The sequence below is a fragment of the Zootoca vivipara genome, chromosome 6, assembly GCF_963506605.1.
Source record: "Zootoca vivipara chromosome 6, rZooViv1.1, whole genome shotgun sequence".
Lineage (NCBI taxonomy): Eukaryota > Metazoa > Chordata > Lepidosauria > Squamata > Lacertidae > Zootoca > Zootoca vivipara.
This window is the reverse complement of record NC_083281.1, coordinates 88644317-88668788: the sequence shown is the minus strand read 5'-3', so window position 1 is coordinate 88668788 and position 24472 is coordinate 88644317. Positions and strand designations below refer to the sequence as shown.

Sequence of the window (24472 nt, the reverse complement as noted above, 5' to 3'; positions counted from 1 at the left end):
GGCTGACGTTAAAAAGGGCTGGCTGTTTGTTTAAGAGAGGAGATAGCTTAAATTGGGGGGTAGGTGGATTGCAATTAATGGGGTGGGGAAATGCAATTGGGCAAGGCAACGACAAGCATAGAAATAAATAAGTCACCATTTAGTAAAGTGGCAGGCATGAAATATCTATCCCATATCCAATGCTGGGCCCAGAGAGTCCACAGCAGCCCAGCACAGTGGATCAGATGAAATGAACCATTCGGATGAAATCCAGCCCCAAGGATTTCTCCACCTTGGACTTGCAGCCACTGGCTCCTCCAGAGCCTGCTCTGTGTTTCAGGATGTTGCTGTTGCAGAGTGGGATTTTGAAAGGTCTTTGTAGTGTCTCGAGGGCTGTCGGGAGGCAGAAGCTGAGGGCGAGACCCTTTGAGAATAATCCTGAATTGTCACCACAAACAAAAGAAAAAACAGAAATATTAGATTCTAGAAAGCAGATCAATGACATCTTCAAATATCTCAAGGGCTGCCACAAGGAAGATTTCTGGTTTTCTCCTGCTCTGGAGGTGAAGACCCAAACCAATGGCTTCAAGTTACAAGAAAGGAAATTCTGAGTAAACCTGGGAATAGTTTTCTGACAGTTATAGCTGTTTGACAGTGGAACGGACTCCCTCGGAAGATGGTAGGCTCTCCTTCATTGGCGGTTTTAAGCAGAGGTTGGATGGCCATCTGCCATGGATGCTTTAGTTGAGATTCCTGCATTGCAGGGGGTTGGACTAGATGACTCTCAGGGGCCCTTCCAACTCTACAATTCTATGATTAGGAGGAGATTCGTGACAGGCAAAAGGGAGCATTACTTTCAATAAATGGCTGTTAAACTTGTGGAGCTTATGATCACAGGATGTGGCCTTTTGAAGCAGATTAGCCACGCTCATTGAGTATTTGTAATCCCATCTCTCCTAACGCTCTGGTGGCCATGGGACGCTTTGGACTGTGGCTCCCATCTCTGGCTGTATCTGAAACATCTGGAGGGGCACTAGGGTTGGGAAAGGTAGGACAGGCTATCTGCCAGGAGAGCGGGAAATGTGTCCTCTGAGTTTAGAGGCAGGAGCAGATGCTGGAGAGAAACCCCAGGGATTGGCTTTCACCATCTTCCTCAAACTGAGAGCTTTCTAGACATCCGTGTGACAAAATGGTGGACCTCTGGTATGATTCAGTGCGACAGTTTCCAAATATTGTTTTTTTAAATAGGTTTTAAAATATTGTCTCCCCGCAAGCTGGTGGCAGCCTCCACCGAGGTCCCTCAGACTCCCCACCCCAACAAAAAGCCCACTATTCCTCTCCCCTCCCACTGCCATCTTGGAATACCTTCCAGATGCTAACAATCTCTTGCTCCTCCTTACCTGCTTCCTGCAGATATCCAGCAGGATTCCCGCCCGCATCAGGCACCAGATCTCCCCAACCAGTGAAACAAGGACGTTCACAATGTCCATCCACCGGCCAACGGTCATCAGCAGGATCAGGAGGCCCCCCATCCTGACAAAGACCGTCTGGTAGGCCATCTGCTCTGTGGGGTTCTGCCTTTGCTCTTCTGCCATTGGACAAAGGAAAGATAAAATGGTTAGGTTTATGCCGGTCAACTTATATACAATGCCAGTACTATTCAGATGAGACTTGTTTAAATTAATGAACCTAGCATTACGCTTTCCATTTTTAAGCTGGGAATAGAGTAGTTGCTTTGGAAGACAATAATCAGGCATCCACACAACATGACCAGTACAACGAAGTTGATGTTGAAGAATCATTGCTTTGATACTGGTGATCTTTGCTTCTTCCAACACACTGGCATTAGTTCGTCTTTCTTCCCAAGTGATGTGTAAATTTTTTCGGAGACATCATTGATGGAACGGATCTACAAGGGATCTTTGTATTTAAGACCCCCTAGCTAGAAATGCCAGGAGTTGCACCTGGGACCTTTCCCCCTTACCAGACATTAGTCTGATTGCCTGTGATGCCACGGAATGTTCGCAAACATTCCAGGTGCTCCAGGAAGGGAAGGTGCCAGAAGCGGACCATTCTCCAGGAGCTTGCTTGCTGCTGGGGAAGGAAGCCAAAAGCCAATGGCCGCCCACACCTAGCAACCTCCCAAAGATCTTGCCCACTGAGCCAGAGGCCTGCGAGGGGAGGAGGAGCTCACCTTGCATGTAGATGACAAGCAGAGTGTAGCAGATGGTGAGCGGGGTCCAGAAGCGGATGGCCTCCGAGGTGGTGAGGAAGTCCCGGTTGATCAGGGCCACCGCCGCCAGGTCAGCCACCACGAAGGTGACCTTGAGGGCGTTGCAGAGGAGGCGAGGGATGCCGTGCCAGGTGGTCAGGAGGAAGAGGCAGACCCCGCAGTAGCGCTCCTTGCAGTGGAGCTCGTACATGGTGAAGACGTGGCGCGCTAGGCGCCAGACGTAGTAAGTTAAGAGTCCAGCCAGGCCGACGCTCAGGAGCAGGTTCCACGTGCGGTGGGGCGCCCCCTCCTGGAGGTAGCTGAGGCTGCAGGAGATGCCGCAGCCCAAGGAGTACTGGCAGAGGAGGTAGAGCTGGCTGTTGTGCGCCCCCTGCAGGATCCCAGTGGAAATTGAGAGATGGTAGCAGTGTGTATTAATATTGTTTTATTGAAATAATTTCAATTATAAAGAAATAGAGTGATACAAAGGGGGGGAAGGGAGAAAGTAAGGGGGGAGAGAACAAATGTGTGTGAAAGAAAGAGAGAGAAAGAAACAATACACAGGAATGTCATGTAATACAGTCGTACCTTGGATCCCAAATGCCCTGGAACTCAGACGTTTTTGGCTCCCGAATGCCGCAGACCTGGAAGTGATTGTTCCGGTTTGCGGACATTCTTTTGGAAGCCAAATGTCCAATGGGGCTTCCACGGCTTCCTGCAGCCAATCAGAAATAGTAATTTGGTTTTTGAACGTTTTGGAAGTCGAACAGTCTTCCAGAACAGATTCTGTTCAATGTCTAAGGTACAACTGTACTCCCATACATTCATATATAAATTGATATGGACGGTGGCAATGTATTGGGGGGTGTTTATTTTGATTATATATATCAGGCATGTCCAACAGGTAGAACATGATCTACCGGTAGATCACTGAACGTCTGCGGTAGATCAATGATAGATCATTGGCTCCCTCCAAAGAAGCTGAACAACTGTAGCTCCCCTAAAAAAAGCTCAAAATTTTACCTCCCCCCTGAAAAAACTCAACAACTTTGACCTGAAACCCCCCAAAATGGGCCTTCTTCCTTCCTAAAAAAGCTCAACTTTGACCTGCCTGAACCCCCCAAAAAGGGAGTAGATCACTGCCAGTTTTTAACTATGAGTAGATCACAGTCTCCTGGGAGTTGGCCCCCCCTGATATATATATTTTGATTTTAGATTTAGATTTTGTTCTGTCAACCATGTATAGGGCGGCATATAATTTCAAGAAGCAAATAATAGTGGTTAGTGTGTCAGACTAGGACCGGGGAGATCAGAGTTGAAATCCCCACTCGGCCATGAAGCTCACTGGGGGACGTTGGGGACCAGTCACTGGCCTCAGCCTAACCTACCTCACAGGGATGTTGTGGGGACAAAATGGGGAGGAGAGAGCCATCACATACAACGCTTTGAACTCCTTGGAAGAAAAGCTGGGATGTAAATGCAGTGAATAAATAAATAAAAATCCCTCCATCCAAATGGCAGGAGAAACCTTGACTGTCTGGGTGAACCGGCGAGAATTTGCTTCCTTCTACCGCAGGGCTCGTGAGTTATCTTGACTCTGCTTTTAACTCAGGTGCCTGTCTGGGGGCTCCCTGCCTCCCCTCCACAGCAAGCATGTGGTCCCACCTCAGCCCGCGCATGAAGAAAAGGGAAAGAAAGAGTGGCTCACCTTGTCAAGGGAGAGGACAGTGGAGATGGCCCGAAGGGAGAACTCCAGCACCACCAAGGCAGCCACACGGTAGCCGACCACCGTGAAGGTCCCAGTCAGCACCAGGAGATGCAGCTGGTCCAGGAGGGGCCACTGGTTGCGGATGATCTCCTTCTCCTTCTGCCGGTCGGGGTCGCTGGGGCAGAAATGAGGGTCTTAAGAAGGGGAAGGCAGGTGCAGGAGCAATTTCTCCGCTCAGGATTAAGAGCTCACACTCGGGACGCTACAGGACTAGCTGGAGTAGACACACCTTCCCTTTGCCACTTCCAGGATTCAGGTGAGCCTAGAGGGCTTCTCCCACCACCAGGTCTCCAAGGTTGGCAGGAACCTGAAATTCTCTGCATTTACTCCAGGAGAACCATCTTCCACCTCTCCCAGGGGCAGAGAGTTTTGGGGGCTCATACATGTCTGGAAATACCCTTTGGCCTACCAACAATCCAACCTCACAGGCTATGGGTAAATTGCGCATGGGACTCTATACATGCTCAGAGGGGGGTGCTCCTTTTCTGTACTGTTTCTGGGGCCTGGAAAGGGTCTTCTTGGGGCTTGGCTCCAAAAAGACCCTTGGAAACGCACAAAGGTTTGTTCGCTGGCAAACACAACCTCCCTGGCTGCCTTTCGCTGTCTCAATCTTGGAGGGTGTTCAGGCCCTCTGTGATTTCACATTTCCCAAGTTGAGTTCGGTCACCGAGATCAAATGAAACCTGCTCCTAGTTAAGCTCCCGGTTCAGCCCTGACCGAAACTGCCCCCAATCCATAGGGATGTGTTTGTGATGCCCTGTCCTCATACAAAGAATCACAGCTAAAGGACATCCTCGTCGTCTGAAAAATCGTTGATACACTGCTGAATACTGTTTTCCGTTGCCTGCGCTCATCTACTCTGTCTTGCTCTGTTTTCCAAAGCTGAGAAGATTAAGGAAATGTCAAGAAACGCATCTTTGCCTGGCAATCTTTTGTTCACCAATACAAAAGGCATCTCGCCAGCCAGTGTACAAAGAAGTCAGCTGGGCACTTCTCAGGTGGGGCCGTGCTCGCACCCTGCCCTGGAGAGAAGATGCTGCCACTCCAATATTTAACTCCCAGGGATCCCTGGGACGCAGTTGGACTCCAAAGCATGGCATAAAACAGATCTTTAAAAGGGGGGCACCCTATTCCTCAAAGGCAAGAGCAGAGACAATCAACTTCGCAGGAGAGGAAAATCTGGGCTTGCCCCTATTGAATTAATAGGAGTGTCTGAGATTCTTTCTGCAGACAGACGGAGCCATCAAAGCATCCGGATTCGGGAGGCTAACGTGACACTAGGCAGGTCGGCTTGCTGGTCTTTATGGCTCCTTCCCTTCACCTCCCCCACCCAGTCAGCACCTTATCAGAGCCATGCCTGTAAGGACAGAATGAGGAAGCGGCTCTCGTGTTTAGGAGACGAAATCTCTGCTCTGCCTAACAAGCACTCACTTCAAAGAGTTGATGTAGATGTAAATCTTCATCAGGCTGCCCAGGATGGAGACGGCACAGGCACCCACCAACCCTGCAAGGAAGCAAAGGTCAGAAAGGGGGTAGGGCTCAGTGGGTGGGGTAGGCCCCCCCCCGGGAGGAGGAGGAGGAGGAGGAGAAGCTCACCCTGCAAGACAGAGTCCACCAGATCGGAGCCCCAAGCCAGGCTGGGGAAGGCGGGCAGCCAGGAGAACAGGTAGGAGTATAGGCTGGAAAGCATGGTGCTGCCCCGGCCAGGGGAGGGTGAGGGTGGGTGGCTCAGCCCTGGCCTTCCTCTTCCCGGCTGCAGTCTCAAAGGTCTGCTGTTGGAGGGCTGGCGAGAGCCCAGGGACCTTGTGCTTGTGTTGTTGCTGCTGCTGCTGCTGCTGCTGCTGCTGCTGCTCTGGTAAATCATTGCTGCCTCTTTGCCCCCTCCTGGGGAGGAGGCCACTCAGCCAGAGCCCTTGTACAACCACTTCTGCTTGGGGAGAAGCAAGGCAGGGGGAAATCATTTCCTGGGCCAGTAGCAGCAGCAGCAGCAGCTGCAGCTCCCCAGAGCTCCCTAGAATGAAAGCAAAGGGAAACACTTAAGGCAAGGAGGTTTTTGAGTTCCAGCCCAGCTGCAAAAGGTGTAGCCTACTTGCCTGCGAATGTTCTTGCAGGTGTTGTCATCTCTGCCTGTTGCTGCCTCCCTTGAGCCTCTTCTGAGGAGCCCCTTCTTTACAGAAACAGGTGCCAAAAAGAATATCCATAGCTGCCAAGTTTTCCCTTTTCTCGCGAGGAAGCCTATTCAGCATAAGGGAAAATCCCTTTAAAAAAGAGGTAACTTGGCAGCTATGAATATCATGTAGGGAAGTGCTTCTGAGCATATGCAGAGTGCTTTCCCCTCGCATCACTAGTGAGTAACTTTAAATGAAGGAGGTGAACTCTCATGCGGGCGGCGCCTGAGCCCCAGAATCCGTTTTTCTTCTCAACAGACAACTTTTAGGCCACAGCACTTTAGAGCTGCGTTTGTTTTACTTGTGATACGTGAGTTTTCACACATACTCCTTGAAATCTACAGACTGTAGAACACACCTTACATATGCATGCAAATAAATGCATCTGGACTAACACGAGCCCTTGCTTGGACACACCGCTTCCCAGAAACAAACCCCAGGTGCCAAAGTTCACTCAGTCCAGCCCAGCTCCCTTTGCACAATGGTGAAGCAAATGTTAAACAGACCTGTCAATCAAAGCAGCAGGATGCCTTGTAAATAAGCAGGGTTCCAACTACCAGCGGTAATAATAATAATAATAATAATAATAATAATAATAATAATAATAATTTATACCCCGCCCATCTGGCTGGGTTTCCCCAGCCACTCTGGGCAGCTTCCAACAAAATATTAAGATACAATAGTCTGTTAAACATTAAAGCCTCCCTAAACAGGGCTGCCTTCAGATGTCTTCTAAAAGTCTGGTAGTTGTTTTTCTCTTTGACGTCTGATGGGAGGGCGTTCCACAGGGCGGGCACCACTACCGAGAAGGCCCTCTGCTTAGTTCCCTGCAACTTGGCTTCTCGCAACAAGGGAACTGCCAGAAGGCCCTTGGTGTTGGACCTCAGTGTCCGGGCAAAACAATGGGGGTGGAGATGCTCCTTCAGGTATACTGGACCGAGGCCATTTAGGGCTTTAAAGGTCAGCACCAACACTTTGAATTGTGCTCGGAAACGTACGGGGAGCCAATGTAGATCTTTCAAGACCGGTGTTATGTGGTCTTGGTGGCCGCTCCCAGTCACCAGTCTAGCTGCCGCATTCTGGATTAGTTGTAGTTTCTGGGTCACCTTCAAAGGTAGCCCCACGTAGAGCGCATTGCAGTAGTCCAACCGAGAGATAACTAGAGCATGTACCACTCTGGCGAGACAGTCCACAGGCAGGTAGGGTCTCAGCCTGCGTACCAGATGGAGCTGATAGACAGCTGCCCCGGACACAGAATTGACCTGTGCCTCCATGGACAGCTGTGAGTCCAAAATGACTCCCAGGCTGCGCACCTGGTCCTTCAGGGGCACAGTTACCCCATTCAGGACCAGGGAGTCCTCCACACCTGCCCGCCTCCTGTCCCCCACAAACAGTACTTCTGTCTTGTCAGGATTCAACCTCAATCTGTTAGCCACCATCCATCCTCCAACCGCCTCCAGGCACTCACACAGGACCTTCCCCGCCTTCACTGGTTCTGATTTGAAAGAGAGGTAGAGCTGGGTATCATCCGCATACTGATGAACACCCAGCCCAAACCCCCTGGTGATCTCTCCCAGTGGCTGCATGTAGATGTTAAAAAGCATGGGGGAGAGGACAGAACCCTGAGGTACCCCACAAGTGAGAGCCCAGGGGTCTGAACGCTCATCCCCCCCACCACTTTCTGAACACGGCCCAGGAGGAAGGAGTGGAACCACTGTATACGTAACAGTGCCCCCAGCTCCCAACCCCTCTAGACGGTCCAGAAGGATGTTATGGTCGATGGTGTCAAAGGCCGCTGAGAGATCCAGCAGGACTAGGAAACAGCTCTCACCTTTGTCCCTAGCCCACCAGAGATCATCAACCGGTGTGACCAAGGCAGTTTCAGTCCCATGATGAGGCCTGAATCCCGACTGGAAGGGATCCAAATGGTCCGCTTCTTCCAGGCGTGCCTGGAGTTGTTCAGCAACCACTTGCTCAACCACCTTGCCCAAGAATGGAAGATTTGAGACTGGGCGATAGTTGGCCATATTGGCCGCATCTAAAGATGGTTTTTTAAGAAGCGGTTTAATAACCGCCTCTTTCAGCGGGTCTGGGAAGGCTCCCTTATGGAGAGAAGCATTCACCAACCCGCGAAGCCCATTGCCCAGCCCTTCCTGGCTAGCTTTTATAAGCCAGGATGGGCAAGGATCAAGGAGACAGGTGGTTGGTTTCATTCGTCCAAGCAGCCTGTCCACATCCTCGGAGGTAACAGATTGGAATTGATCCCACACAACTTGATTAGATAGACCTCCAGCACTCCCCCGCCCTGGCCCTGCGCTCACGGTGGAGTCTACCTCTTCCTGAATCTGAGCTTCTTGTTAAGGCTGTCAGATTATATACAGAGAAACCACTCCCCTTTGTTTGTGTAACAAATATTTATTTTTGTACTCAGCAGGGGTGCCAAGTTGAATAAAATATTGGGGGGGGTCAGGTAAGCCCTACCCCACATGATATGGCACACACACAACATTTGAATGGCAATGCCCATCAACTTGGGGGGGGGGGAGCCCTCAAATATTTTATGGGGTGTGTGTGAAGGGACCTCAGCCACTCGGAGTTGACTCCTTTGGTACTCAGTAGATGTAAGGACCATAACCAAGGAAGTCGGGGAAACTTTGCATCTTGAATTTGTATACTGTTTCGAAAGTCCCATCTCAGGTGAGCTGTGGAGGGGAAAGGTGATATATAAATGTAATAAATAATAATTGAAGTTTGGGGATATCATGCTAATCACTCAGGACTGCAGGTGACAAAGCAGCTCCTTCTGCCATTTTAAAAAATGGAAGAAGAGTCTGCTGGAACCATTGAGTCCGGCAACCTATTCTCAGCTAGAATAAGCTTTGATCCTCCTGTCTTTATGGAAATGCCACCTAGAGTGCTTCTTTAAAAGCAATTGGAGGTGCTTTGCCTGCAACACTCATTATGTGCCAGGCATCATAACCCTTGGTGCAAGCCTTGGCTAAAAAGCTTTCGGAAGAGCTTCTGCTCATAAGCCGGACTGCAAAACAAAAATCGCATAGAGCAATTAGAGCCAATCAATACCAAGTGATAAGAGATACTATTGTGTAATAGTCAGCGATGGCACCAGGAGGAAAAAAAAGAGGTGTGTGTCTGCTAAAAAGACAGTGTGTTTGTGCCAGGGGAGTCCAAACGTGGTGCTGTGTCTGAGATTTTTGCTCCCTTCCTCATCACGTTTTCTCTTAAGAATGTTGCGAAAACTTATGGGCTGCAGTAAGTTGGCCCTGGGGGCTGATGGGGAAGAGAGGGGAATCAGAATGAGAGTGGTTTTGACAGTGGCTCTGGGGTGGAGTCGTGCAAGAACCAGAGGGAAATCCAGCTCCATCCTTGGTACATTTTAACCTAGCCTGCCTTCTGTTTTTGTTACAAAGTTTTCCTTCCTTTTTAATATTTGCAGATTATCACAGTCCTATATTATGAACTGATAGTTTTAAAATTAATTACATAACGTAAAAGAAAATAAAAAATTGTTTTGGGCTTTCCCTCTACTGCTGAAAGTTGACAGTCTCTATTTTTAGTATATATAAAAAGCACCTCTGGACAGTCAAAGGCAACTATGGGGAGCCGCCGTTTGTCTGCAGACAGCTTTCTGGGTCGTGTGGCCAGCAGGACTAAATAATAATAATAATAATAATAATAATAATAATAATAATAATATATTATTATTATTATTATTATTATTATTATTATTATTATTATTATTATTTATACCCCGCCCATCTGGCTGGGTTTCCCCTGCCACTCTGGGCGGCTTCCAACAAACATTAAAATACATCAAATATCACAGATTAAAAGCTTCCCTAAACAAGGCTGCCTTTAGGTATTTTCTAAATGTCAGGTAGTTGTTTATCTCTCTGACCTCTGATGGGAGGGTGTTCCACAGGGCGGGTGCCACTACCGACAAGGCCATCTGCCTGGTTCCCTGTAGCTTTGCTTCTCGCAGCGAGGGAACCGCCAGAAGGCTCTTGGCGCTGGACCTCAGTGTCCGGGCAGAACGATGGGGGTGGAGATGCTCCTTCAGGTATACTGGACCGAGGCCATTTAGGGCTTTAAAGGTCAGCACCAAAACCACTTCTGGCGCAACGGGACACCGTGACAGAAACCAGAGCGCACAGAAATGCCATTTACCTTCCCGCAGCAGCAGTATGTATTTATCTGCTTGCATTGGTGTGCTTTCAAACTGCTAGGTTGGCAGGAGATGGGACAGAGCAATGGGAGCTCACCCCATTGCGGGGATTCAAACTGCCAACCTTCTGATCAGCAAGCCCGAGAGGGGTTTAGACTAAGGTTACCAGATTCTTTTCAATGAATCCGGGGACACCTTTCAATTTCAATTGATTTTGTATGGGGACTGATTTGTAAATCCGGGGACTGTCCCCGGGAAACGGGGACGTCTGGTAACCTTAGTTTAGACCACAGCACCACCCGCATCCCGCTATTTAGTACAAACATAATTTCGGCTCGATGTGCTTTAACAGCTCTCCTCTAGGCGGACATATGCAATTGTGCGCATAATGTATTTTTGTGGGATGGATGGGTTTTTATTGGTAGATGATATGTTAATTGAAATTCATCCCTCCAGGCTCCCAGGTGTGTGAGTTTCGAAATCTAAAAAGCAAAGGAATCAAGAATGGAAAGTCTTGTTTTGAGCAAGACCAGGTAACAAAGCAAGCTGGCTCCCCCCCCCTCTTACCACGCTTAACAAACTGGCAACAACTTGTAAAGTATGTTTAAAAATAAGATTATCCGGGAGAGGAGGGGAAGTGACATCACGCCAAGCTTACTCTACCAAATGTATTCCTATGGTCTCTTGAGTATCTGCCTATCAGCAATATAGTTCTGTGGACTTAGCCCCTTCTCATGCTAACTAGCAATAATATGCACTTGTTGGGTTTGGCTGCTAATCTCCCAAAATTTTAATAGCTTATTTAATTGTTTAGTAAAATGTGCAGCTGAGCAGTTAATGTGCAGAATCACTGGCCACTGTGCACTATCCTGTGAGGAAAAGTCGCAACATTTGGAGCTTTTTAGTTTAGAGAAAAGATGAGTAAGAGGCAACAGGATAGAAACTTGGCCAAGCGTTTTTGATTTGATTCAGTCTCGGTCATGATTTTCTAAAATTGGGACGTTTCGTTAATTTTGTTCCACATGGCGCCAAGCTATTTTTTTTAAAAATGAGTCAGCTGTTAATTTACAACCTTCTGCTAGATGGCAGGAGAGAGGTTTGTAGACTTTGTGCGAGGCAGATTAAACTGGCTCGAAGGGAAGCTTTGTTGGCTGATGGTTATCCTCTGGTGTTTCTCTTTTGCTATTTGTGCACCTCAGCCTTCCTCAAGCTGATGTTTTGAACTACAGCGCCCATCAGCCCCCAGCTAGCACAGCTGCATGGTGCTGGAGCTGATGGGAGCTGTAGTCCAAATAGCTCAGAGGGCAGCAGATTGACAAAGGCTGGCCTTGCTGGTGACGACAGTCAGCTCCCTTCCGTCCTTCTGTGTGCCTTGCTACCTGTTCCCATTTCCCATGCTATACAGAAGTGCATCAGCGTTCCGTGTGGGTCCGGGTGAGCTTTAAGCCAAGGGCACCTATAGAGAGTCAAGAGTATATACCTGGTGAGGTGGCACCTTCTGGTGGATTCCAGGTCGTGGTGTGACGTTGACTAAGGTGCCTGTTCATGTGCAAAGCTGAAAGTCCACAGGTGGGTGCGGCTGTTCGTCCCGCAGCTGCTGTTCAGAAGGTGGCCCAGCCTGTGAAGAGGGAGTGCCCCCCCTCCCCATTGCCCTGGCTGGCAAAAACCCCTCTTCCCTTCCCAAAACACGCTGCTTCTCTGGCAACAAGATGCCCAGGGGAAGCCCACAAGCAGGGCCACCTTCGCTTGAGGAAAAAACTGAACTTGGTACGCCAGTGGGCTGGAGTGGTTTTGAGGGTGCCGGGGAGACCCAGATTCCAATCCCCTACTCGGCTGTAAAGCGCACTGCCAGTTGCTCGCTCCCTCTCAGCCTATCCTGCCTAACAGGGTTGTTGTGAGGATAAAATGTGGAGGAGAACGGTCCTTTTTGCCACTACCCTGAGCTTATTTGGAGGAAAGATGGACTAGAGATAAGAACAACATAGAATGGGGAGGAGGGACCCATTGAAGCCTCTTACCCAGGCATCCCCAAACTGCGGCCCTCCAGATGTTTTGGCCTACAACTCCCATGATCCCTAGCTAACAGGACCAGTGGTCGGGGAAGATGGGAATTGTAGTCCAAAACATCTGGAGGGCCGAAGTTTGGGGGTGCCTGCTCTTACCTGTGGGGCTGCACAGGTGTAGGCAAGAGCATACATTGCAATTCCATCTCTCTCTCTCTCTCTCTCTCTCTCTCTCTCTCTCTCTCTCTCTCTCTCTCTCTCTCTCTCTCTCTGACAGTGTTTGCACAAGGGGATCTCTCTCTCTCTCTCTCTCTCTCTCTCTCTCTGTGACAGTGTTTGCACAAGGGGATTTATATAGCGTTCCCCAATATTACGACACCACACACACCATCATCTGAGTGACCCTCACAACAACCTTGTGGGGCAAGCCAGTGCCCTTGTTTCCCACCCCTGGCTTTCTAAAGGCACGTTAGCAACTCATGGTTCACGTGACTTTCTAGATTTGTGCTGGTGGGGGACGGGGGCTCCCTGCCAACTCCCCTGGAAAGAAAGCGGGGGGCAAGGCGGCCTAATGTGGCTTAGAACCCACCCCCAGACCTATTTTGCTGAACTGAACGTTGCCTACTCATCCATGGAAAGCACTCCCCCCCCCAAATGACACCTCCTGAGAGAGGGCTATAAATACAACAAAGTAGAAACAATCTTTATTGGGCTTGAGCCACCGGGCTCCAGTTACAGCAGCTGTTGGAGGAAACAAGATCACCTTGCTGAGCGAACCTGCCGCCCCCCCCCTTTCCCAGTCCCAGCGGGAGGGGGGGTGCTCTGTTCTTGGCAAGGTGCAAGGAGGACAGACGGGAACTTGGCAGGGTCGAAATGTCAGAGGCTCAGGGGTTTCGACATCAACCCAAAACACAGCTCTGCTGTTCCTGAAAGTGGCCACAGCTCCTCTCCTGCTTGCACTCCTCGAACTACCATCTGATGGGTTCAGAGGTTCCAAACAGACCTTCAGACACACCGGAGGCCGCCTAGCTCACTATTGCCAGCTCTCCAGGGTTTCAGGCCGGGAGACTGAGCCTGGGACTGCCTGCAAATGCCAAGGAGGCCACAGAGCTACAGTGCCTTCCCCAACTCCTGTGGACTGAATGGGCTTTGTGAGGGTGCCACTGCTTCTAGGACAGAGGCCTCCACCTCTGCAAAAAGCAGGAGCCTCTTCTGCTAAGGGCGACCCACTTTAGCCTCTCACTCTCTGCTCATGTTTTGTCTTTCTGCTCACCTTCCCTGTTGCTCCTTGGGGCTTTCTCCTCTTCCCCTGGCACAGGCAGAGGGATGTGCTGGAGCCTACCTTGGATGCTGGCTCACACCCCAAGCTTAGGATCCTTCTGCACCAACCAAAGCAACACTGGCCCATCAGGCCTCATAACTGGGAGAGGCTCACGCCATTTACCCTTTAATTTGGATCTGTTAACACCTGGTGCCCATTCCCTACCCATTTGGTGGCAGGGAGTGTGTGTCTCCAGGCAGGGAATGGGCAGGATACTGTTTGCAGGCCACCAAACACCCAAATCTGCACAGGTGGAGCTGCAGCTGGTCCAGGGATGCCCCTCCCTGAGCAGCCTCAACCCCCCCCCAAAAGGTCACGTTGATGTGAAGCTGCTGTTTGGCTCGGAGGCATCCGTCCTTCTCGTGCATTGAGTGTGTGTTTGCAATTCTTGCTTTTCCAAATCTACAAAGTTGGTTCTGGGAGGCCGCTTCTCTGGCATCACATGATGAGTGAGAAAACGAGATGGGGAAGGGCCTGGTGCTCCCAACCATCTCCTGGAGGAAGGGGCTGTATGACCACCCCCACCCCAAGACCTCTGGGTCCAGGGAAAAGAGGACAGGCAGCGCCGAAAGCCCCGCTCTTCATTCATTCCAGAGCTGCCCCTGGGAAAAGACCAGCCTCCCACCCCCAAGTTCTGGTCCCATCAGTGAGGCGGGGAGAGGGAGGAAGAGAGAGGGTGCCCCTCTCTCTGGAAATGTCGTCTTTTCTTGCAGGGTTTTTTCAAGCCCCCTGGAGCTGGTAGGTGAATTTCCTCAGTTCGTCCCAGAAGAGGAGGCTGAGAATGGTGTGTGGTCCCAGGCGGAGGTAGGCAGGCCCCAGGCCCTTGTAGAGGGCCAGGACGCCCTCCTTGCTAGTGACTTGCACCACACAGTCAAAGAAGCCGCGGTAGTGCTTGCCCTGTAGGTAGCAGAGAGGAAAGAGCCTGGTTAAAAGCAGGACACGTGGCATGCAGAACAGAGGGCGCTGCAACTCCTCTCACCATCCCTAACCGCTGACTGTGCTGACCCGTGGGAGCTGGGAATTCAGCAACACCTTGGGGGGCTGCAGCTGCTCCCCATCCCTGAATAATAATAATAATAATAATAATAATAATAATAATAATAATATATTATTTATACCCCGCCCATCTGGCCGGGTCTCCCCAGCCACTCTGGGCGGCTTCCAACAGAAGAATAAAACACAACAATCTACTAATCATTAAAAGCCTCCCTGAACAGGGCTGCCTTCAGATGTCTTCTAAAAGTCTGGTAGTTGTTTTCCTCTTTGACATCTGTTGGGAGGGCGTTCCACAGGGCAGGTGCCACCACCGAGAAGGCCCTCTGCCTAGTTCCCTGCAACTTGGCATCTCGCAGTGAGGGAACCGCCAGAAGGCCCTTGGTGCTGGACCTCAGTGTCCGGGCAGAATGATGGAGGTGGAGACGCTCCTTCAGGTATACTGGACCGAGGCCATTTAGGGCTTTAAAGGTCAGCACCAACACTTTGAATTGTGCTCGGAAACGTACTGCTCGGAATTGTGCTTGGAAACAGGCTGATTCTATTTAGGCTCAGAGCCATGAAACTCCTCACCTCCCTCCGCAAGCTTCTTGGGGTTCCTAAGGCTGCCAGTGTCCACCCCGGCATGAGAGACTTACCATGCCCAGCTCGTCCACTGGCTGGTTGTAGAGTCTGGTGCACACCACATCAAAGGGTGTCATAGCCACAGCGACAGCCACGCTGCTGATCATCCCACCGGCAAGCGCCACCATCCAGCTGTCTTCCTTGAACCACTGTGGGCAGAAGAGGGCAACAGTTAGGGGGGGGGGAGAGAGAGTTGGCCCCACCCCACCAGCTCTTCTGCTTGTTGACAGCGTCAGCATCCAGCAGCAGGAAAAGCCACAAAGGCTGAATATTCTATTTATTTATTTATTCATTCAATGTATATACCACCTTCCTCCCCAAAGCAGCCCACGGCACCCAATACAAAAGCGATGAGACAGTTAAACTATGTAAAGATAAAGCAGGATAAAGGTCTTGCATTAAAAGGTTTGTTGGAAGAGGAAGGTGTCCAGCAGGTGCCAAAAGGCAACAGAGACAGCCCCTGTCACACATTTAAGGGGAGGGAATTCCAAGGGGTTGGTGGCACCACCCAAAAGGCCCCGTTCCTACCCTGTGTGGAATGGCTTTCCTGATGAGCCGGCCACCCTCTGCAGAGTGCAGGGATCAACTGGGGTATATAAGGGGTGAGAGGATCTGCTAGAGCAGGGGTGGCCAACTCCCAAGAGACTGCGATCTACTCACAGAGTTAAAAACCAGCAGTGATCTACCCCCTTTTTGGGGTTCAGGTCAAAGTTGTTGAGCTTTTTTTTTAGGGAGGAGGAGGGCCCGTTTTGATGGGCTGCAGGGCAAAAATGTTTGAGCTTTTTAAAGCGGATCCATAGTTGTTGAGCAACGATCTACCTGTTGGACGTGCCTGTGCCAGAGGAATCAAACAAGCTGGCAGGTCTCATCTTGGAAAGGGGGTTAGGAAACTAGACCTTTGTTCCAGAGTCAATGACAAAACCAGAGTCATGCAACTGCCGCGGACCATCTTCCCCACCTTCCGGCCCCCTTCTCACCTTTTGCTTCCTGACCCACTCTTTGGCAGAGGCGAAAGTGGCCAGCTGGACAGCTGAGCCCACCATGACGCGAGGCACAGCCCCGTTCACCCCTCGCCACAGTCCCAGGAGGCCCTGCTTCTTGTAGATGGTCTCAAAGGCACTGGAGACACTCTGCGGGGGGAAGAGTCAGGGGTTAGTCAGCAGGGGGCAGCAGAGAGCAGGGGCAGCTGCCTGAATTGCCCCACTGTGGAGGGACACTAATCTGTGGCTTTGCCCCCCTCTCCTCAGTCTGGTAAGGGGGGCAGGAAGGAAAGCCACACCCTTCTCAGACTTCAAGCAGGAACCCCCCCCCCTAAACATGGGAACTATAGTTTACCCCTTACAGAGCTACAGCTCCCAGGATCTGGAGGTGATGTGCATTAAATCATAGAAATGTAGAGATGAAAGGGCTCCTGAGGGCCATTTAGTCCAACCCCCCTGAAAACAGTCCCCCATCCAATTTGAAACCATCCTGGACCTTGCTTAGTTTTGCAAATGTGCTAGCAGTTTTATTGCTTGCACCACTAGGACGACTAGTTTCGTAGCTTCGTCCTCTCTATTTCAAAGAGAAACACCATCATGCCGGCGACAGGTCACCTGCTCCCGTTGCCTTAATAATCCAGACTTAATCTGGAGGAAGGAACTGAAGGCAAAAGGGCCAAGCCTACGAGGTCAAATTGCAGCTCCTCCTCTCTTAGTGATGAAGGAGCTGCACTCCAGACTCCTGCGGGGCTCAGGAAGGGTTTCGACGGAGTCCAAATTACCAGGGACACCAAAGAGCACATGATGCACCCATCCTGACCCATTTTGCTTTGGACAATAATAATAATAATAAGCCCTGCCCCACCCACCAAGGCTGCTGTTGTTGCATGAAGCAGGTGGGAGACAGAGATCTTGCAGGGGGAGGTGCCTCTGAAATGAAATAAAGACTGTTCTCATGGGTTCCAGGGGCCTGAAATGGAGGCCCACTTATGGTCCAAAGCCATCCCCCCACCCAGACCTGGTTCACCCTTGAGGCAGGGTGAAGCAGCTGCCTTGGGCAGCAGAAAACCCTGAGGTGGTGCTCCTGTGGGCCCCTGCACGCCCAAGGCACGCGGCATGGTCCTCTTTCACCCCATAGCTGCCAAGTTATCCCTTTTTTAAAGGGATTTTCCCTTATGCCAAATAGGCTTCCTCGTGAGAAAAGGGAAAACTTGGCAGCTATGTTTCACCCTATGTGGTGAAATGCCATGCTCTGGCTCTGCCTCCTCACCCCGGAAGTGGTCCTCCTCTCTAATGGGGGATCTGGATTTCACATAAGCTACAGCAAGACTGAGGAATGCCAGAGGACACAAGAGCCAAGTGGTCCAGTTTCATTTCTGATCATGTGAACAACTTGACTTTGGCTCCATGGCCACGGACGACCTCATGGGCACACGATGCGAAGGATGCCCTTGGCCAGGGAAAGCAGAGGCACCATACTGACTAATGAATCTGCAGACCCTTCAAATGTCCCTGTTTTCTAGGGACAGTCTCCAATATACAGAAGCTGTCCTGGTTTCTGATTTGATCCCGGAATGTCCCATTTCCCCTTAAGATGTGCCTATTTGCATCAGAGAAATGTTGGAGGCTATGGAGTTATGCCACCCCGAGCCAAGGAGATAAAGGCAGGCCTGTATAGGGAGTTTGTTTTAATGTTTAATATTTTATTATGTTTTTATATATGTTGGAAGCCACCCAGAGTTTGGGGCAACCCAGTTGTTGTTGTTGTTGAATAGGATGCTGCTATTTTCACCAGAGAAATGTTGGAGGGTATGAATCTGATACCTCTGATCTACAGTGTTATTGAACACTGTGGGTTTACTCTGCATAAAACACCTGAACACAAGTTGAACCAGGTGAGGGATGGAGTGTGGTGGATACTATCCAGGCCAGAGCTCTGAATCTCCTGATCTGAGGGTGGGTGGGCTCTGGGAGAGAGGGTCTTGCCCTATGCCAGGGAGGGCAAAAGGAGTCACATCAGCCAGAACCCTCTGGCCGTTGGGCCTGGGACCAGCACACACCAGTGGCACAGCTGGAGGTCCCTTCCCCCGGGGCCCTTTGCTTCCGCCTCCCTGCTGGGAGAGAAGCCAGCCGGAGGGAGCTCAGGCCAAGAGGGAGGGTTCAGGGAGGACGTCTGTGTTTTGCAAAACAAACATGCTGAGGTAGTTGGAAAGCAATCCGTGCGGAGAGGTACAAACAGCTGACGTCACTTGAGCTCAGGAGCAAGCCAACATCACCCTCTGCCCTCTCTCCTCCTCCCCCAACTCCTCCCTTTCGGCAACTCTGGATGCTGCAAAACACTCGCTTGGTTCTCAGGCTGGCAAAGTGAGAGGGCTGAGATTATTCTTAAAAGCAAGAGAACCAGCCCCCCCCCCCTGTTCCGTTCTGCCCCGGCAACGGGGTGGGGGAAATTCAGCAGCAGAGGCCAGGCATAATCCGAATTTAAACCTAATGGGGCAGAGAAAAGAAGAGGAAGCAGAGCCTGCCTTTAATGTGACATTAAGCCATGGATAGGCAAACTAAGGTCTGGGGGCTGGATCTGGCCCAATCACCCTCTAAAGCCGGCCCACAGACGGTCCGGGAATCAGCATGTTTTTTACATGAGTAGAATGTGTCCTTTTATTTAAAATGCATCTCTGGGTTATTTGTGGGGCATAGGAATTTGTTCCTCACCCCCCCTCCAAAATACTAGTCTGCCCCCCCCACAAGGACTGAGGGACAGTGGACCTTGCTGAAAAAGTTTGCTGATCCCTGCATTAAGCTAAGATGGCACACTAAATATTGGCGTAGTGGGCATATCAGAACCCCCTGAAAGAATCAGCCCCTGTTGGCTGGAACAGGGACGAGCAAAGCCAGACAATATTGCTGGACTTCAACTTTGGCCATCCCTTATACCACCCCTTATACCGAGACAGTCCATGGGTCCATCTAAGTCTGTCTCATTTATACACTGACTGGCAGCAGTGGCTCTCCAGAGCTTCAAGACAGGGGTCACCCCCAGCCCTACTTGGAGACGGTGCCGAGTCTCGAACCTGTGACATTGTGCATGCAAAGCACTGAGCTATAGCCCTTTCTTGGCTGTGTTGGCAGCTGGGAGTTGGGAGTCCAACGCGTTGTCCATCCCTGCTCTAGACAGAGGCACCTCTGGCCCCTTTGTCAATGAATCAACCCTCCTCTGCAGCAACTGCTAGGACCGGGGACAGCGGGCAACAAGGAGAGCTGCTCCATGCCATTTTGCAGCCTGAGGAAGAAGTCGAAAGGGCACCACCCACCCCCTACTGTGCTGGAGACCAGCTTAGGGGGTGCAGGGGAGGCCAAGTGGCACACACACACAGGCACAACACGTCATTGCTGCTGCTGCTGCCAGCGCCACCTGAGGCAGCTGCCTCACCCTGCCTAATGGAAGGGCCGGCCCTGGCAGTAATGGTGGCTGCTGATTGGCTGGCTGTCATTCAAACAGAAAGTACCCAGACGATGCTGCCAGAATATGTTGGCCCTCAGCCCAAAGGCCTTGGGTGTGCTCATCCAGTGCTTTTTTCCAGGCTGGCTGTCTCCACCATTCCTTGCTCCTCTTCTCTGCAGCAACAAACCCCTTCCCCTTTAAATGGTCCCAGCTGGCGGGGGGGGGGGGGGGGGGAGGTTCCGCTAGAGCATCTGCTCTGCATGCAGAAGGTCCCGGCGCTCCTTCCCAGTTTTAATAAAGACCCATTGGCAGCTGATGGCTAGGTGGCCTGGCCTGATAGAAGACGGTTTTATGTGTTCCTCCTGCATATACAACAGACTAGGCACCACACACACATCCAGAGGGCACCCCCTGCAAATTCACCCCCCAAAGCCTCATTGCCGCCACCCCCCTGGCCGCCAGCTCACCTGGTGGTTGTGCTGGTGCCCCACGGCGATGGCGGCCAACGTTTGGGCCTGGAGATGCGTCTTGACCTGGAGTCGCAAGCAGAGGAGGAGAAAGGTCAGCGAGAGCAGAGGCGGGGGGCGGGAGTTTGCCCCCACCCTGCAGATCGTTTGGCTCCTCTGCAGAAAGAGGAGGACTCTGCCCGACCTTGCGGGCAACAATAACGCCTCCAACCTTCTCTGCTCTGTCAACACCCTGGATAGGTACCTTGGGGACAGTTACATAACTCTACCTGGCTGATGATCAGACTTTTGAGCACCCCGGGAAGGTGTGCCGCAGCTCCTAAGCCAGGTTACAGAGGGCTTACAGACCGCCTCACCCTCAGGGAAGTGGATCCTCATGCCAGACAGGCTGGAGCCCAGTGGGTGTGCATGTGGGTGGGTGTTCTCCCTGAACCGTGCAGTGTGGCTATTGGAGACTTTGCTAGTTTAGCAGGGTCCTGCCAGCAGGTGTGCCAACTTGCATAAAATATTGGGGAGGGGGCCCAGCTCAGTCCCATCCCACATAATCAATCACAAGATGCAGCACACGCGCGCACACACACAGTTTGAATGGCAACGCCAATCAAATTTTTGGGGGGTGGGAAGCAGCCCCTTCAAATATTTTATTGGAGCGGCTCCTATGCCTGCCAGGTCTTGGCCTCATCTTCAGAAGTCCTGAGCTCCTCTGAAGGGTGTGTTAGGCTGTAACACAGCTAGCAAAATAGCCACCCTTCCTCTATGCCCCCAGCTCTCTAAGCATGTCTTAACCACCAGGTCTTCAGAAAAATAGGTACTACCCCCATCTTTTCCTCACTGGTGCTCACTCTGTGCCGTTTCTTTTAAAGCGCACAACTTTCCATTCATTCTGTGCCGGACCTCAGCATCCTCTGAGCTACTTGGGATCCTTGTTCAGACCACAGGTTGGTGGGTGGAGAAAGACTCTCACCTGGGCTGCCAAGGGGGCTCCTCTGACATCAGGCTGGGGCCAATGGGAATTGTAGCCCAAAACATGCTAGAGGGTGGCCAGCGCAAGACTGATAGGCTGTGCATTTCACATGCACATAAAAAGCAACAGCCTCAGCAAAAAGGGGGTTCTGTATCCCAGGCATAAATGAGCAAGATTTCCCCAAGTTTGTGTGCTTCTCACTCCTGGGCAAGGAGAAGGAGGCCGTGAGAAGTTCAGCCATCCCCTGGGAATTCTGTTCCTATGTTGCCCAAACACATTTCACAGCCTGCCTTCGCTGGGACAAGACTCCTGGCAGCTTTACGAAACAGGAGCAGCTTCTCAGAATGCTGCAGAGCAGCTCTTGCAACCCCACACAGGGCTGGTCTGCTCTAAAGCTCTACGACGGACGCTTGGACAGGCAGGCAGACCCAAGCAACCAGCAGCCATTTTCCGGGGTGGTTGGTAGCTGTTTGTGGAAGAAACTGCTCAGCCCTCCAGGGTTCTTCCATTTCTGTCCTGCCATTCCTCCAAGGAGCTCCCAGAAGCGGCATATGTGGTTCCCTCCTCATTTTATTCTCACATCTACCTTGTGAGGTGGGTGAGACTGAGATTGGCTCAAGACTATACTCTCAGGGTTCATCCAGTGAGCTTCATGGCTGTTTGGGGATTTGAACTCGGCTCTTCCTAATCCTACTCCCAGCACTAACCAGCACTCTGGCTCTCAATGAGCAAGGGGTGGGGGACACCGCAGCTGTTCTACAGACCACAGGCGGGTATTTGAGAGACACAGCAAGGGAGGCGCAACAGGAATGCCTCCGATGTGGCAGACCTGGGCTGAAAAATCCTATTTCTCACACAAGCTCAGTTCATGGCCAGAGGCCAACTGCCTCAGCTTCCTGCTCTGTAAAATGGGAGCAAGCCATGTGAAATTTTTATGTGATGCACGGGCAAAACAGGGCAAGGGTTCACAACAGAATTACGGCGGATTTGTGGGGCTTGGCCCGGTTTCTGCCTGCCTCAGTTCTCGCTCTGCAAAATGGGGATAATGAGAACTGGCCTTTGTGCAAGGTTCAAATGACAAAATATAATTATTTCTATTTGCTACAAAGCAGGGTCACAGGGACACAAAGCTGCCCACTGCCCTGAAGCCAGCTTGGATTGCCAGGCAGAGCATTGCCAGGAGACTCACCAGATAGGCTGGGCTGCCCACGAAGGCCCCCAGCGCCCCAGCCACGGCCCCCGCCACGATGGTCCCGCCCGGCTGCTGCGTCAAGCCGATGTCTTCGGCGTGGGAGTAGAAGCAGAACCGCACGCCGTTCATCAGTCCCTGGTAGAGCAGCCCGGCCGTCAGGCCTTTCTGGAGCCCCCGGAGCCCATCAGCCCGGCTGACAGCCACCATGGCGTGCAGGACCCCCCGATAATGGCGGGGGTAGGTGCCCCGCGAGCGGAGCTCCCCTTGCAGCTGCAGGCGGGTCTTCACCACCTCCAGTGGGTTGGTGAAGACGCAGGCCATGCAGCAGGCCGTGGCCCCCAGGACGAAATCCACTGAAGGAGAGATGGACAGCATGGCCGCCGCGTGGCCGCGGGGGGCCTCCATGGCGTGACCCCCACTGGCCCAGCTGTCGACGGGGACGACCTGGCAGGACATGCAGGGTGGTCTTCTCTGAAACTGAGCTAGCTGAGCTCCGCCTCCAGAGAAGCTTGGTTGGGACCACAGGTGGGCCCCGGCAGAAGCCTGCTTGGCCAGTGCCAATGCCGCCACCAACTCCCCGTTTCCTGGGGAGATCAGCCCCTCTCCTCCGGCAACTAGGACACCTGCACAGAGGCCGGCTCCTCTCCTCCTGCCCTGCCCTGCCGCTTGCTCTGTGCCATGCAGGGCTGTTTGTGCCACTTGAGTGACACCTTTGGGCTTATATCGCTGGCCAGCCCCCTCCCTCAGCTGACTCTCCGCCTCTGGGAGGGATGGTTGGGTGGTGCCTTCCTCTCTCTACAGTACAGTATTTGCCTGGGTGCCAGGGAAGGGGTTGGACAAGGAAGGGAAGCAGGCAGAATGTAGGGGAAAGTTCACACACACACACACACCCATTCTGCCTGCCTCCCTCTTTTGTTTACTGGAGATCATTTTGCTCCTGAGCTTGCAGGAACACACTGCTCTGCAAGTAGAAGGCGGGGGGGGGGGAGGAGAGAGAGATTCAGCTCTTTCCAGAACAAAAAAAAAACAAAAAACCCAGCAGCCAGCCCTGAATTCCTGAAAAAGTGTGATTAGTGGGATGCATTCCTTGCAGGGAGAGCAGTCCAGTCCGCTAGGCAGGCAACACACACACACATGTGGGTGTTTTTCCCCATCATGTACACATACCCAGAGTCATCCAAGGGGAATCCGTATCGTCCAATTGTTATCAGAATTCTAAGGTCTCAAATATAGAATTAATGTTCATAAATGTACACGTGTCTGAAATAGCACAAAAGAGCAATTGTGGAGCCATTTTGACTCTCCCAATTTGACCTCGAAAGATTTCTCTGCAAGGAGGAAGGAAATGGGAAAAGCTTTCCTATTGTCTTTGGGCTGTAGGGGCTTACGCCTTCCTGCAAATACAGCCTGGCAAGTATCAGCTAAGCTGAGCAAACTATCAAAATGTGTAAGAAATTCAGGAACTGAAGTTTTTGCCATCTCCAAGGAATGGCCAGGCTACCCAGAAAATGCAATCAAGTAAGTCATTATCAGATATCCTGGCAGACAGGAGAGAAGCAATACTCTCAAATTTCTGCTGTAGACCGCCTCCTTCTGTGATGTATGTATGATGTTTTTTTGGGGGGTGGTCTTGGGCAATTTCTAAAGTCTTTATAGGGGCTTGCACACCATTGTTCTGGGTCTCTCCTGCCTCCTTGCAAGGGGGGGGGGGACTCTGTTGCAACAGAAAAATAAATATCCCCCTTGCTTTCTATGAATCTTGCCTCCATTCATTAATCTCTGACCGATCATGGAGCAAAAACCAACCCCCCTATTTTTTCTATAACACAATGAATCTGAAAAGATTCATAGAGTTGGAAGGGACCCTGAGGATCATCTAGTCCAATCCCCTGTAGACTCTGCAGCTGTCCCTTAAGGTGATCGAACCTGCAACCATGGCATTTTCAGCACCACGCTCTAACCAACTGACCTATCAAGTCTGGAAAGGCAGAGGAACAGGCCCAGTTAAGACCAACATAGATGAGAACCTGAAGAAAGTGTGGAAGCAGTGGCAAAGGGGGCGGCTCACCCCAGGTGCCATCTCTGAGGGGGGTGCCAAGAGGGCACCCCGCGGGGGGCTCAGCCCACCGCCCCTGGGTTTGGCAGCGCGAGCCATCACCATTGCGCCACTGCAGCC

The 24472-nt window shown here is 51.5% G+C and overlaps 2 protein-coding genes across 2 annotated transcripts; both read right to left on the bottom strand.

The window, feature by feature from the left end:
- Positions 1-118: 118 nt before the first annotated feature.
- TMEM82 (transmembrane protein 82) lies at positions 119-6648 on the bottom strand. The gene is made up of 6 exons (XM_035118899.2): positions 5556-6648; positions 5391-5463; positions 3900-4074; positions 2174-2582; positions 1380-1567; positions 119-417 (listed from the first exon to the last, which is right to left on the bottom strand). The coding sequence occupies exons 1-6, from the start codon at positions 5821-5823 to the stop codon at positions 316-318; spliced, it is 1215 nt and encodes a 404-aa protein (XP_034974790.1). The 5' UTR covers positions 5824-6648; the 3' UTR covers positions 119-315.
- A 5906-nt stretch (positions 6649-12554) lies between these two features.
- SLC25A34 (solute carrier family 25 member 34) lies at positions 12555-23108 on the bottom strand. The gene is made up of 5 exons (XM_035120023.2): positions 22294-23108; positions 20141-20206; positions 16229-16381; positions 15266-15400; positions 12555-14531 (listed from the first exon to the last, which is right to left on the bottom strand). The coding sequence occupies exons 1-5, from the start codon at positions 22750-22752 to the stop codon at positions 14355-14357; spliced, it is 990 nt and encodes a 329-aa protein (XP_034975914.1). The 5' UTR covers positions 22753-23108; the 3' UTR covers positions 12555-14354.
- Positions 23109-24472: the final 1364 nt, after the last annotated feature.